At 37.9% G+C, this 16,517-nt stretch overlaps 1 protein-coding gene across 2 annotated transcripts in view; it reads right to left on the minus strand.

The window, feature by feature from the left end:
- The window catches only part of DOCK4 (dedicator of cytokinesis 4), a 470,931-nt gene that overhangs the window by 66,550 nt on the left and 387,864 nt on the right, over nt 1-16,517 (minus strand). For both annotated transcript variants that reach the window (XM_070468527.1, XM_070468524.1), the window contains exons 29-32: nt 15,501-15,601; nt 14,738-14,796; nt 3,125-3,273; nt 1,288-1,373 (exon numbers count right to left, since the gene is read on the minus strand). In XM_070468527.1, coding sequence (XP_070324628.1) covers nt 1,288-1,373; nt 3,125-3,273; nt 14,738-14,796; nt 15,501-15,601 — 395 coding nt within the window. The remainder of the gene's footprint in view (nt 1-1,287; nt 1,374-3,124; nt 3,274-14,737; nt 14,797-15,500; nt 15,602-16,517) is intronic.

Genomic DNA, 16,517 nt, shown 5'->3' on the forward strand with positions numbered 1-16,517 from the left:
CATGAAAGACAGATGCTTTGTACAGTAGAATGAACAAAGGCTTGGTGAATAATTATTAAAAGTTCCAGTTTAATTACAGTATCAGAAGAAAATGCCATTGTTCAGGATTCAGTACAAAGAATGTATTTTATCACATACCACCACCACAAGAGATCTGTATACCCCTTCTTGGCTTTTCCCTTTAATATAATTTTCTTAAAAGCGTCAAGAATGACTTTAAATCAGGCAAGTTGAAATCTATCAACCATTAGTAACACTTTTCAACCCTATATATTAATATATCTGCTGCTCTAAATTTATGATCATAACATTTAAATTACAGAGTTTTCTATCTGGCTATCAGTGCTAAAGCAGTAGTATTTAGTTTTAGATTTACTTGGTTGTAACTACAAGGAAAAGCATATTTTGTAATAGAAAAATATATTGCTAAATTGTTTCTGCACTTTTGAAAGAACTGCAAACATTTCCCAAGCACAATGAGCTGGTTCTTCCTCAAAAAGAAACACTTCATAAGTATAAAAGGTTAGACAATGACTAAGATCCTTAGAAAGCTGTAGAGAAAACAAGTGCTAGAATTAAAATCCTTAAGCACTGGAAGCTTCTTATGTATTGTCTGTGGCCATTTTACAAAGTGAGTGACTACTCAGTATACGCACTTCATCCTGGGACAGTGATCCCAGTCTTTCCTTAGTAAGGACAACTTCAAGTCTCCTTAAAATACTCCATTACTTCTTTATCCTCCTTACAAATCCTAATCACAGAATCTACTAGAAATTATTTGCTTCTGTGATATTCTAGTAAGGAACATTTAGGAAGCAATTAATAATGCTGAAAGAGCAATAACCATTGCTGAATTAAAGCAAGCGCTGAAGCACAGATGCAAACTAGGTTAATTTTCCTAACAGCAAATCAGCCAAGGACATCTTGGAAAGCATTGCACACAAACACAACAATCGCATCACTATTTTGTTTTCCTCTCCCACTAGCTACCCAATTGAAAATCATTACCTTGCAGCCCCAATTTTAAAATTGTTAGTCATGAAAAGAGTGAGATTTGTTATGTAACACTTGTAACCTGTCCTAATCAGAGATTAATACAAGGAGATATGTCTAATCATCAGCATAATAAGATCCATTCACCAGAGTTAGGCAATGATCCTTTATTTCACACTCCACAAAGACAAAGCACTCTGGGGAGACCCAAGCTATCTTTGCAGCTCTCAGCTGCTTAACACTGACACCCAAATCCCCCCAAAAGAATCAACTGGAGATACACATGTTACTCACATACTGTTGAAGAGCTCACGGTAGGTTTCATCGCCTTTGCCTTCGGACATCAGGCTGTCCAGTTTGTCAATGAGCTTGGCTTCCACCTAAAACAGACCCAAATGTTACTCTCTTTCTTTCCTTCTCACAAGGAGGATTTTCTAGGCACATGGAAACATATTTATTTCTGAAAGGGAAAAAGCCACAGTAAATTTTGTGAATTTATCAGCTGTGGTTAACCGGAGACACCCCCTTGGAATTCTAGGGGGCCAATTTAGATGCAGGAACATGACTTCAAACTCCCGGTGGGGTAGCGTGTGCTGCTGCGAAAGACTTCTATTTGTTGATTCAAACACAAATGCCTGCAGCCCAGCTTAAATGTTTGAATTCTTTTTTTAGGAGCTGTAAAAACTGGCAAGGCTTTTTGGTTTTTTTTCATAATATATGATATATATATATATATATATACACACACACACACACACACACACACATACATATATATAAGAACATCAGCAAACTACCATATCCACAAACATTCAGTTAAATCTTTGATGTGTTTTGTATCTATTTTCTTTCTCAAAACAGTTTGAGGTTGCACTAAATCTTTGCTGAAGTTGAGAATTTGTCCTAACCATGTACAGATGGTAGATCCATAGACATATTCTAAGTCAGCAATCGGCAGCACGAGACAGAAAGGACATATTTCCTGAAAACTGTAGTCAAAACATTTATATTTTCAAGAACATAAATCCTTTAGGACTTCAGTGTCAGGAAAGCAGAAATAAATATCCCTTCATCTCTCGGAGACAGCAGAGGGGACAGGAAAGGAAGAGTTTCTGCAAGGCCAGAGAGTTAACAACTAGGGGTATGGAGGGATATCTGACTTTGTCAGAGGACTGAGCACTATTATTTTCTTTGAATCAAAAATTTCAATAAATGGGTAAAGAGATAAGGGAAGAAAGGTGTGTTTTCCCCAATATAATTTTTAAATAGGCTTTCATTCACGTATTGACTCTCCTGAAAATAAATGAAGGTCTTGATACAGATGAAATGTCATGCTTTTGGCAATGGGAGGGTTCTATGTATGCATTCAGCTTGTTCATACAGTTGACCATCATTTTCTAAGACTTGAGAAGGGCTCACAGGGAGAAGCAAGAAGCTTCCTTCATGCAGCAGAATGCACACAGGTGAGTGCCATGACTGTGTGAACAGTTGGCCTGCTGTCTCCAATAGGAGTGACTTGCCCTGGCAAAGGCAGTTGATTTCTGCTCTGAGATCTGGTTTTGGAATAAGAACAAGTATCTCTCCAAAACTGGAGCCTGTGACAAGGAGATCCTGTATCAAAGAGAAATGATAAGCTCATGCTCATCTTGGAATTTCTTTTACAACAATTTTGACTGCTTTTCCCTTTAAATTAATTCTCAGCACTTCAAGCAAAGAGCAATAAAACATACTGTGCATCAAATGCTCAAAGCTAAGCCATTCACCAAACACAATGTGCAGACCACTGAGAGGTCAGCAATTTTAGGAATCATTAACCTTCTGATTCCTCTGTGCTGTGTCCAGCTGGGAGCAAATAAAGTTTCTGCTAGTTCTTAAACACAGACCTTGGGAATCACAGGATTTTTTTTTTAGCTGAAAGGTAATTAAATTTTTTTTTTTCAGGGCTTCTCAGAGATTCAGGGAGACAGTCCCTGAAAGGTGTCCAAGGCTATGTATTCAGCTTGGAAGTAAGCAGCCTATGTTGAAATCTGGTTCAGAGCTCATTCCTCAACTCGGAGCATCTCTGAGCCACCGCACTCAACTCTAAGAGAACTGAGACTCTTATGACTGCTCTGAGAGCACATCCACCCACCTGTTTAAAATTGCCACTCCGCCTCTGCTCCCAGTCCATCATATCGTGGAAAATAGGAATCATGACATTGCGGAGATCTGGCTGGGGTATCAAGGTTACTTCCAAGAAGGGGCCGATCAGGGCAGGGATGAAATGGAGCTTGTGCTCTCCTAAAATGAATGAAATATTTACCTTTCTGTAGATTTAGTTTTAATAAGATTTCAGAAAATCAGTATTATATGACTTGTTTAAAACTACTGTCACAAGAACACGATCGATTATAGTTGTCTCAAGCAAGAAAATATTTCTCTAAGCAGCTATATAAACAGTAGATTTCCATGAGTTAGTATTTCTGCATCATTTTTAATTAAAAAAAAAAAACAACCTAGGGATTTATCTTTTCACAGTTTAAAAAAAAGCCATAAGATACAATTACACATTATATAAATCATCAGGAACTTGTTATGTATACTACTGTACTTCACATATTAAAATTCTTATGCAATCATTAAAAATGAGGTTGAAGAATAACACAGATAAGTTTCTCAATATAATTAACTGTAAAAGCAGCGCACCACACAGTACGCAAAGGTACATCTTTCATTTAAAAAGAATATATATATGATAGTCTAAAAGGTTATATCCCCTAGTAGTAACCACATAGGTTATCTCTGGGTGATAATATTACTAGTGACTTTTATATATGAAAAAGGTGGTTCCTATCTGCATTATGTAATTTGTCTTCCTTCTTTACATAATAAACATAACAGCCTAAGTAGCATATAAACATTGGCCCAAACAACAACAGAACAATTTTCTGAAAAGACTACAATGCAATAATAGTGAATTCAAAATGGTATTTAGCAAGTCCTAAAAAGTATACTGTTGATAATTCAGAGCAAAGGAAAGTGGAGGGTGGGCTGGACACAGATGATTTTGTCTAGCAGATGTGTGTTGAGTTCAGTCTATTACCCTAGTCATCTAAGTTAAATCTCAGAGAGTTTCTAGTTTTATAATAAAAAAAACTGCACACTATAGAAAATGTACAAGGTACATTTCATGTATGCACATTACATGCACAACTTTTTGCATCATGGACAAAAGCATATGATCCTGGGAGGCTGAGCAGAAGAGAGCTGGCTTCATGAAAAAAGATCATTTCCCTCCTATTAATTTTTCCATCTTTGATCTTTTTTAGTAAGTGTTGAATACACACAAAATCTTGCTGTTCAGACTTACTTGCCAATTTTGGAGTTAAATATCTTCACATTAATTATCATTTTCTCTATTTTGTTTCTGTAGCAGAAGGCATGAAGGTGAACCCAGACTTGGACAGACATAAATCCAGAATGGAAACATACAGTTTAAATTTGTATTGACTTTAGAGGGATTTTTAAAGGAAGGAGAACATGAAGAAAATTTGGAAAGAAAAGAAAAATGATGGATGGGCAAACCCAAGTAGGTGTTGTGAAGTCACTGTTTTTTTGTGACTGCAAACACCTTGGGATATTTCTGACGTCTTCAGAAAGTGGCTCTCATCCTTTGTACTCAATATGGGATGATAACAGGACACAACTGTCGGGCCCCTCTGTATCTGAAAGTCCCGGTACTTCAGTGACACCACATGGTCCTTTCCTCTTTCTCTCATGTTTCGTTGAAAGTAACTTCGTAGTTTGTTATCATCTCTAAATTACTTATATATCAAGGCATCCATTACATGTGAGGAGGAAACATGGTTTGTAATTCTTTTTGCCTTCCTAACTTTATTCTTGACCTGGGTAATATTTTATCTTTTCCAAGGGACTACTTAGTTTTCCTCTTCAGAGCAAGAACACTTCCCTCTTATTCATCAAAAGAAATGTCTTTATTAATCTGCCCTTGTATATTTTCCTCCAAAAGAATGAATAATTTCAAGACCAACAAACTCAACTGTGGCAGAATATACAAAAACATCAATTCATGGTTTTCTCCCTGCATTTTCCCCATCCCCCCAACATACACATTTAGAGCAGGTAACTAGCAGCCAGCATTTGCAATTCCTTTCTGTAGTTATTTTTGTCAGGGCAGAATGCAGAGCAACCTGAACTCAATCACTCTTCCTGTCATTTGCAAAAGTCTAAACCCACTCACTGCTTCTTCAAGGTGTTCTGGCAAGCGAGGGGAAGAAAGAGGAAAGAGGAAAGGAGATTTCTGCAGAGATGAGGGCTGGCAAGTCTTGAGATCAGCCAGCCTTACTCTTATCTCTGCCCCTGCCCCAGGAGCTGGCTGCAGGGCTGCAGAGTCCAGCCACAGATGCTCTGCTTCTGCAGAGCCACGGGCTGGAGGGACTCTGCACACAGGACAAGGCCACCCTGGCACGTGACTAATAACCAAGAGGACCTTTCTGCTTCCTTGACACTGTGTAAGACACCAATCCTTTGCACAGTTTTGGGGTGTGCATGGGGTGAGGCAGATGAGTGAAGCAACAAATATAGAATAAAATGAAAACTCCTGCCAGCCAGATAGTCCTCCCACAGCTGCTATGGTGGAATGATATTCAGAACTGCTCCATTACAGAATTTTTACTTTTAATCTTCCCTGAGCCTGGCATCCTTTGACCTCCTAGCAAAGAGCATCATTAGCATGCACTTAATTTATTTACCACTATTTCTTTGAGCATCCATGAATCTTTTTAAAAACTCTCTTCCATTTATAGGCATTTTACAACATGAATTTCTCTTTTAAAATTTTCTTACTTTGAAAAATCTCAAATGTACACAGAATTACAAAGAACAGTAAGATAAATCCCCACATCCCTATCATCTAGCTTCAATAATTATCAACATTTTTTTTTCTAATTTTGTTTCACTTATCAACCCAACTATTTTGTCACTGAGAAATTTTAAACCAAGTCAGAGACATCATAACATTCTACTTGTATAAACATCAGTAAGCATCTTTCACAGGCAGGTCATTTTATAAATATAGGATCACAACACCTTTATCACATCTTTAAAAAAGGCAGACAGTAATTATTCAAATTAATCTAAAACCAGTCTATATTACAAATTTCCAGATTGTCTTAAAACATGTCATTTATAGTTGGCTTCTTTCAATCACAATACAAACAAAATACATATAGTATTTTGTAGCCTGATTTTCTACGACAGTAAAGAAACCATGTTGTTGTTTAGTCACCAAGTTGTGTCCAACTCTTTTGTGACCCCATGAACCATATCCTGTTAGGCTCCTTTGTCTATGGGATTTCTCAGGCAAGAATACTGGAGTCATTTCCTAGGACTTCCCTGATAGCTCAGTTGGTAGAGAATCCTGCCTGAAATGCAGGAGATGCTGGTTCAATTTCTGGTTTAGGAAGATCCGCTGTAGAAGGGATAGGCTACCCACTCCGGTATTCCTGGGCTTCCCTTGTGGTTCAGCTGGTAAAGAATCCACCTGCAATGCAGGAGACCTGGGTTCCATCCCTGGAAGGGAAAGGCTACTCACTCCAGTATTCTGGCCTGGAGAATTCCATGGACCAGAGTCACAGAGTCAGACACGACTGAGTGACTTTCACTTTCTCCAGAGGTTCTTCCTGACCCAGGGACTGAACCTGTGTCTTCTGCATTGGCAGGCAGGTTCTTTACCGCTGAGCCACCAGGGAAGCCATACGCACATTTAAATTATTGTGCAGACTGTATGAGGCTAGCCTTCTTTACTGAGAACACACTTTGGAAACAAAGAATCTGTGCAACTGTACAAGTTTTCCACCACAGAAAATTTTACTCTTACCCAATCCGCAAAGCAAAATCTTGAGCTATGTATAGCAGCAGGAAAACAAACTTCACTTAGATTATTTCTTCTTAAATCACAGATTTAGTATACTTTTCCCATCTCTAATTGTCAGCCACATGGTCTTGTTTTGAAGTATTTAGGGCACCTGCTAGTTGGGCTGCTGGAGTTGTGTATTTATGCACACATAGCAGTCTGTTAGGGAAGTATTGATTTTTCTACAGCAGTTATAAGACGCTGTGTTTGCAAATGTGGAAGAGGAGCCCACTTTATATTTAGTAAGGATGTTAGTTCAACTAAAAATAGAAAGAAAAAACTTAACCTTGCAGCATGATGAATGGCAAAGGTAGAACACAGCAGTAGAGAATCACCTCTTTCTTTGTAGACTACTCTTGCAAGTATAGGTACAAATAAATAAATTTGAGGGGATTTCATGCTTTACTCACTTTCATTTTTTATGGAGGTAACACTGGTTTATAACATCATACAAATTTCATGTGTACATTATATTTTGACTTCTGTATACACTACAGCATGCTCATTATCAAAAATTTAGTTTTCATCCATCATTGAACTGTTGACCCCTTTACTTATTTCACCCTTTTCTACCTCCCTTCAGAGGCCAGACAGAAGAAGCAAGACCTACAGCCCCACGCCCTCCAGAATGAAAACAACAATCACAGAAAGCTAACCAAAATGATCATATGGATCACAGCTTTGTGTAACTCAATGGAGCTATGAGCCATGCAGGTCCACCCAAGACAGACAGGTCATGGTGGAGAGTTCTGACAAAACATGGTCCATTGGAGAAGGGAATGGCAAATCACTCACGTATTCTTGTTTCAAGAACTCCATGAACAGTATGAAAAGGCAAAATGATATGATACTAGAAGATGAGCCCTCCAGGTCAGTAGATGTCCAATACGCTACTAGGAGTGGAGAAATAGCTTTAGAAATAATGAAAAGGCTGGGCCATAGTGGAAATGATGCTCAGCTGTGGATGTGTCTGGTGGTGAAAGTAAAGTCCAATGCTGTAAAGAATAGTATTGGATAGGAACCTGAAATACTAGGCCCATGAATCAAGGTAAACTGGACATGGTCAAGCAGGAGATGGCATTTTAGGAATCAGTGAACTAAAATGGATGGGAATGAGTGAATTTAATTCAGATGACCATAATATCTTCTAGTGGGCAAGAATCCCTTAGAAAAGGAGTAGCCCTCATAGTCAACATAAGAGTAGAAAATTCAGTACTTGGGAGCAATCTCAAAAAAGACAAAATAATCTTAGTTCATTTCCAAGGCAAACATCACAGTAACCCAAGTCTATGCCCCAACTACTAATGCCGAAGAAGCTGAAGTTGAATAGTTCTATGACGACCTAAGATCTTCTATAACACACAAAAAAGATGTTCTTTTTAATCACAGGGGACTCAAACGCAAAAGTAGGAAGTCAAGAGATGTCTGGAGTAACAGGCAAGTTTGACCTTGGAGTACAAAATGAAGCAGGGCAAAGGTTAACAGAGGTTGCCAAGAGAACACACTGGTCACAGCAAATATCCTTTTTCAACAACACAAGAGATGACGCTACACATGGACATCATCGGATGGTCAATATGGAAATCAGACTGATTACATTCTTTGCAGCTGAAGATGGAGAAGCTCTCTACAGTCAAAAACAAGACCTGAAGCTGACTGTGGCTCAGGTCATGAGCTCCTTATTGCCAAATTCAGGCTTAAATTGAAGTAGGGAAACCCACTAGGCCATTCAGGTATGACCTAAATCAAATCCCTTATGACTTTACAGTGCAGTTGACAAAGATTTAAGAGATTAGATCTGGTAGACAAAGTGCCTGAAGAACTACAGACAAAGGTTAGTAACACTGTCTAGGAGGCGGTGACCAAAAGCATCCCAAAGGAAAAGAATTGCAAGAAGGCAAAATAGTTGTTTGAAGAGATCTTATAAATAGCTGGGAAAAGAAGAGAAGTGAAAGGCAAAGGAGAAAGGGAAAGATATACACAACTGAATGCAGAGTTCCAGAGAAGAGCAAGGAGGGATAAGAAAGCCTTCCTAAGTGAACAATGGCAGTAGAGGAAAACAATAGAACGGGAAAGACTAGAGAAGTGTTCAAGAAAATTGGAGATATCAAGGGAATACTTCATGCAAGGATGGGCACAATAAAGGACAGAAATGGCAAGGACCTAACAGAAGCAGAAGAAATTAAGAAGTGGCAAGAATACACAGAAGAACTGTACATAAAGGTCTTAATGACCTCGATAACCATGAAGGTGTGGTCACTCACCTAGAGCCAGACATCCTGGAGTATGAAGTCAAGTGGACCTTAGGAAGCATTACTAAGAAATGAACTAGTGGAGATGATGAAATTCCAGCTGAGCTATTTCAAATCCGAAAAGATGATGCTGTGAAAGTGCTGCACTCAATATATCAGCAAATTTGGAAAACTCAGCAGGGGCCACAGGACTGGAAAAGGTCAATTTTCATTACAATCCCAAAGGGCAATGCCAAAGAATATTCAAACTACTGTATGATTGCAGTACTTTCACATGCTAGTAAGGTAATGTTCAAAATCCTTAAAGCTAGACTTCAGCAGTACATGAACAAAGAACTTCCAGATGTACAAGCTGGATTTAGAAAAGGCAGAGGAAACAGAAATCAAATTGCCAACATCCACTGGATCATAAACATAGCAGAAAATTCTAGAAAAACATCTACCTCTGCTTCATTGACTATGGTAAAGCCTTTGACTATGTGATTACAACAAACTGTGGAAAATTCTTAAAGAGATGGGAATACCAGAACACTTTACCTGCCTCCTTAGAAATCTGTATGCAGGTCAAGAAGCAACAGTTAGAATCGGACATGGAACAATGGACTGGTTCAAAACTGGGAAAGGAGTACATCAAGGCTATATATTATTACTGTGCTTATTTAACTTACAGAGTACATCAGGCAAAATGCCAGGCTGGTTGAAGCACAAGCTGGAATTAAGATTGCCGAAAAAATATCAAAAACCTCACATATGCAGATGATAGCATATCTGCAGAAAGTGAAGAGGAACTAAAGAGCCTCTTGATGAGGGTAAAAGAGGAGAGTGAAATGCTGGCTTAAAACTCAACATTCAAAAAACTAAGATCATGGCATCCAGGCCCATCACTTGATGGCAAATATTAATAGAAGGGGGAAAAGTGGAAGCAGTAACAGACTTTATTTTTTTAGGCTCCAGAATCACTGCAGATGGTGATTGCAGCCATGAAATTAAAAGATGCTTGCTCCTTGGAGAAAAGCTATGATAAAACTAGATAGCATATTAAAAAGCAGAGACATCACTTTGCTGACAGAGGTCTATATAGTCAAAGCTACCATTTTTCCAGTTAATATGTATGGATGTGAGAGTTGGAACATAAAGAAGGCTGAGTGCCAAAGAATTGATGCTTTTAAACTGTGATGCTGGAGAAGACTCTTGAGGGTCCCTTGGACAGCAAGCGGATTAAGTCCTAAAGGAAATCAACCCTGAATATTCATTGGAATATTCACTGAAGCTGAAGCTCCAATACTCTGGCCACTTGATGCGAAGAGCTGACTCATTGAAAAAGACCATGATGCTGGGCAAGATTGATGACAGGAAGAAAAGTGGGTGACAGAGGATGAAATAGCTGGATGGCATCACGGACTCAATGGACATGAGTTTGAGCAGACTCCAGGAGAATGTGAAAGACAGGGAAGCCTGGTGGGCTGCAGTCCATGGGGTCTCGAAGAGTTGGACATGACTTAGGGACTGAAGAGCAACAGCAGCTTCCCTTCCCATCTGGTAGTCACTAATCCATCCTCTATATGCTTACTTTTGTCTCCCTTTGTTCATTTATTTACTTTAATATTCTTCATGAGTGCAGTCATATGGTTACTGTCATTGCCTGATTTGTTTCACTTAGCATAACACCCTCTCAGTTTTGGTTTCAGTGAAAGTTGCTCAGTAGTGTCCGACTCTTTGTTGACCCCATGGACTACACAGTCCATGGAATTTTCCAGACTAGATAGAATCCTGGAGTGGGTAGCCATTCCCTTTCCAGAGGTTCTTCCCAACCCAGAGATCGAACCCAGGTCTCCTGCATCGCACGCGGATTCTTCACCATCTGAACCATCAGGGACACCCATAATACCCTCTAGGTTATCACAAATGACAATATTTCACCTTTCCTATGACAGAGTAGTATTCCATTCTTTGTATATACAATCTCTTGACCCATTCTTCTGTTAATGGAGAGTTAGGTTGTTTCCATATCTTGGCTATAACAAATAATGCTGCAATGAATACTGGAGTGCATATATCTGTACAAATTACTTTTTTGGTATTCTTTGGATATCCAGAAGCAGAATTGCTGGGTCACATAGTAGATCTAATCTTAATTTTTTGAGGACTCTTCATACTTTTTTCCATACTGGCTGTACCAATTTACCAAATTTATCAATGTCAATTGGTGTAGCCACTACAGAAAATTATCACCAACAGTATATGATGGTTTCCCTTCTTTCACATCCTGTTCAGCACTATTACTTCTTATCTTTTTGATAACAGCCATTCCAATGGGCATGAAATGATATCTCATTGTGGTTTTGATTGACATTTCCCTAATAATTAGTGATGTTAAACATCTTTTCATGTGCCTGCTGGTCATCTTCACGTCTCCTTTGAAAATATGTCTATTCAGATTCTCTGCCCATTTTTTAATCATTTGTTGTTGTGGTTGAGTTGTATGAGTGCTAAGTTGCTCAGTCATTTCTAACTCTTTGTGACCCCATGGACTGTAGCCTGCCAGGCTCCTCTGTCCGTGGAATTCTTCTCCAGGAAGAATACTACAGTGGGGTAGCCATCCCCTTCTCTAGGGGATCTTCCTGACCCAGGGATCAAACCTGTGTCTCCTGCATTGGCAGGGCAGATTCTTTACCACTGTGCCACCTGAGATGCCCCATATATTTGGATAATAACCTCTTACTGGATATATGATTTGCAAATATCTTCTCCCATTCAGTAGGTAGTTTGTTGTTTTGTTGATTGTTTCCTTTGCTGTGCAGACATTTCTAAGTTTTATTTAATCCCATTGGTTTATATTTGCTTTTGTTTCCCTTGCCTAAGCAGACATACTTAGGAAGATATTGCTAAGACTGATGTCAAAGACTGTACTGTCTTTGTTTTCTTTTTAGAGTTTTATAGTTTCAGGTCTTATATTTAAGTCTTTAATCCATTTAAACTTTTTGTGTATGGTATAAAATGAAAATCTTTAATTATCTGAATAAATTCTCCTTTAGCAAGCAAAACACTCAATATTATATATTTATAGGTAATCCAAATTATAACTAATATATATTGATATTCTTAAGTAACATGCTGACTTAAGCCCTTTGAGGGGTGTTAAAATAGTACCATGAATACTTAATGTTTCTTAACATTTTGTAAAAATATACGTTGGAAAAGAGGTTTTACATTTCTAAACAGTCTCCAATTCCAATTGTTGTATGGCAACAATGACCTTTAAAATTCACCTCATGTTGTGGAAGGCTATGACCACAACTCTAGGGAAATAATGCAGAAACCAAGGAATGAAGTGAAAATGTACACACACCTTATACTTGAACTATGTCATGCTGGGAATTTGCACTTGATTATAATGAGCCTTTTATAACAGGGTGCTAGAGCTAGACTTTAGGGTTGGAAAAACAAAGAAAGGCTAGAGTGCTGTCAGCAGTGCTTTTCAGTCTTTAGCCAAGTGCCTAAGAATCACCTGGAGAACTTGGGAAAATTCAAGACTGTTGTGCCTCCTCTCAGAGGTTCTTAGAGACTCTGTTTCAGTAGTCTTGAGAGGAGCCAAAGAATCTGCATTTCTTACAAGCTTCCAGGCGATGCTGTTTATTGAGTGCTATTGTTGTTCAGTTGCTAAGTTGTGTCCAACTCTTTGCGATCCCATGGACTGGAGCCTACTAGGTTCCTCTGCCCATGAGATTCTCCAGGCAAGAATACTGGAGTGGATTGCCATTTCCTTCCCCCAGGTATCTTCCCAACCCAGGGACTGAACCCACATTTCCTGTTTGGCAGGGGCAATTCTTTATCACTAAGCCACCTGGGACCCACTGTTCTAAAGAGCACTGACATCATAATATGTTATGGGGACCAGAATGCTTTAGAGATTTTTTACATTCTTTGGGTTTCTGAGGAAAACAAAACCCAGAGAGGTAGACATATTTTTGTTAAAGACAAAATAGAGGAGAAAAGTTTACGAAGCAAACAATGACATCTTTAATGCAACAAAAGGTGCCAGTTTTATTTAGCAGATCATGGGCCTAAGGACACAGGTATGCTGGCTTAGAGAATGATTTATGTGGAAATAACCACACATGACTGTGCTAAGATTTATCTAGAAGATGTTAACCTGCCATTTTCTCACATTCTGTTAACTCAAGTGAACTGTCCAGGTCTTATCATTTGTGCTCTGACAAGAGCCTAAGCCACAACCACACTTCAGTGTAGCCTTCTTTGGAAAACACTTTGCTAAACTAAAGCCAAAAGCAATAGGGACATTCCAAGGGTCTTGATCTGTTTTTGAAAAACAAAGCACAAAGAATCAATGAAACATGAAGACTGAGAGGAGGTGTTCTTCAAACAAGACAAATTGAGGTTATTTTTCAGTTGAATCTAAACAGATTTCATGGGCTTCTCTGGCTGGTTTTTGACGGTTGGAGGTTGCTTTCAAGTGGTAACTTCCTTTTTTCCCACTGAAATTATCAGTGAGCACTGAACCCTGGGCTCAATTATATATAACAAGGTTTCTTCAAATTGCCCTGTATGTATTCTACATTTGCGGGGTATCTTGGTCAAATATCACTTCTGTAACATGAATTGAAGTAAAATGATAAGGGTTGTATTTCCAGTTATAGAAAACAAATTCTGCCATTTTCAAGTTGTGTTTGGATAAGTCCAAGAGAAAATATAGTTTCAGGTCATTATATATTCAATTCAAATAGGTCTATCACTTTAATAAATCATAAGGAATCCCTGGGTGGGGAAGATACCCTGGAGGAGGAAATGGCAACCCACTCCAGTATTCCTGCCTGAAAAATCTCAGGGACAGAGGGGCCTGGTGGGCTACAGTCCAAAGGGTTGAAAAGAATGGGACACAACTGAGCAACTAGGCAGAGCAGAGCTTTAAACATGCATAATTAACATGTCAAATTAAGTAAGTCATGACTTTCTATAAGAAACCCAATGCCAATGAGATTTTAAAACAATGTTTCTTCTAAATATTATTTTTTTATGCAACCAGATCTGTGTCATCAATTTGCTGGATAATATGCTCTATTTGCTGTGGCAGATTAACAAAACTGGATCTAATCGTTTCTTAGCAACTACAGATGCTTTAAAATCCTTTGACTATAGTCTTTATGATATAGGCCATTGGTTTCAGGATTTTAAGAGTACAGATGCTCAAGTCAATGTTTCATGAACCTTATTCTAAATTTGTTATGATTCACAGCCTCAATTCATTCTGAGTTGCTATAATTCCAAATTCTGAAAGGTTAGCTCATTGCAGGTCTTACTGGAATAATGCTAGATTATAAAATTTGTCATTCAGTGAAACACACAAAAGGAAGGTGATTTTTCAGACAGATACCAATTTAAAGAATCAGTTGTAGCCTTATTCTATGCCAAAGTGTCCCTTAGTCTCTCTAGACTTCTTTATTGATTTAGACACTTGGTTTCAAATGCTGTCAATGGTAAACTGTCCATCTTCATTTGTTTCCTTACAAGGACAGTGATAAGCTACAAAATGGAGGTGGCTTCTTTTTTCATTACTTACCTAGATTTTGCCACATGCTGAAAATTTCACAACCCATTGTTACCCGCATGTCACCATATCTGAAATAGAACAGAAATCAAACCTGATACAAAGACTCCAGAAAAAAGAAGTTATCTGTGTCTTTTTAGGACACAATCTATCATTCTGAATTAAAAGACAACATGTTCTTAATTAAAAATGTTTAATGTGCACATCCTTTACTGAGGTATAACTGACATATACATAACAATCTGAATATCTGTATATATTGCAAAATTGCCACCACAGTGAGTCCAGTTGATACCCGTCACCATAACTAGTCACAATGTTTTCTCTTTTGATGAAAACTTTCAAGATGCATTCTCTTAGCTACTTTCAAATATGCAATGCAGTATTATTAACGAGAATCACCAGTGTTGTATGTACATTACATCCCCATGGCATTCATTTTATAACTGGAAATTTGTACAATGTATTAATACATGTCTTGATGCCTCTAATTCAAGTTCACATATTAACCCCTGGGTGAAACATATTTGTCTCATAATTTTTGGCTCCTATAGTATTTTTGAATCCTGAAAGATTGAGGACAAAGATTTCTAAATAAGCTCAAAATAGTGAAATCCCCAGAAAAGTCGCTTGCTGTCCTCTTAGTCATTGCCTCTCCACTTTGATTTCTAGTTATGGAGATCAGATTTATGAATCACTCCAAATAAAATACTTTTTAAAGGGCACAACATTTGATTTGACTCATATTATTACCCAATTATACACTGGTACTTACTTTTCTAATACCTTTTTCTTTTTGGAAGGTGTAAACATCTCTAACTGCAGACACAACTGGTTTATAAAAATGACCGCAAGGTAAAAGTAGGAATCCCAGATCTAAAATGAGAATGACACATTTAAATACTATGGGGTTACAAAAATATTTACAGGTGAAGTGACAAAATATCTTGGATTTGCTTCAAAAGTGGTAAGTGGATGGGGGGAGAGTTGCAATAAGATGGGCCATGAGTTGATAGTAGCTGAACCTGGGTATGGGTACATGAGGGATTCATCATACTGTTCTCTTTACTTTTATACATCCGTGAAATTTCCTATAACAAAGCAGCAAACTAACTAAATAGATACTATTTTTATATTGCTGTATCCCAAGTTTCATGGGCTCTCTGGTATATGCTAAATGGTAGATACTTCATTTTTCTCATAACATGTCTGTGTGTCTCCAAGAAGGCTGAGGCATAAGCTGGATAACTTTATTTCAGTGTGATTTCATTTTGGAACCCCTTTTAATGTAGGACTCAAAAAAAAAAAAAAAAGATACATACACTATTTTGGATATGCTAATTGATTTAAATTCAGAGAGTACACAGAAATTCCCCACCCAGACAAATCTTCTAAGTTCTCTTACACCAAAAACACATTAGAAAGAGATCAAAATAAAATTTCCAGAAATAAATGTAACCAAAAACATGGAGGACATAGGGAAAGAAATGACTTTTCTATGGACACCATGTAAAATTAAAGATTACTATGAAACATTATAAAGAATTAATATATTTTATACATAAAGAGTGCTCACAAATAAAAAAGAATATAAAATGGGCAGAGAGGGAGGTGGGAGGGGGGATCGGGATGGGGAACACATGTAAATCCATGGCTGATTCATGTCAATGTATGACAAAACCCACTACAATATTGTAAAGTAATTAGCCTCCAACTAATAAAAAAAAAATGCTTTTCTAAAAAAAAAAACAAAAAAACTCTAAGCAAAATAACGAACAAAAGAACAGACACC

Source organism: Odocoileus virginianus, chromosome 1 (genome assembly GCF_023699985.2).
Source record: "Odocoileus virginianus isolate 20LAN1187 ecotype Illinois chromosome 1, Ovbor_1.2, whole genome shotgun sequence".
NCBI classification, from domain to species: domain Eukaryota; kingdom Metazoa; phylum Chordata; class Mammalia; order Artiodactyla; family Cervidae; genus Odocoileus; species Odocoileus virginianus.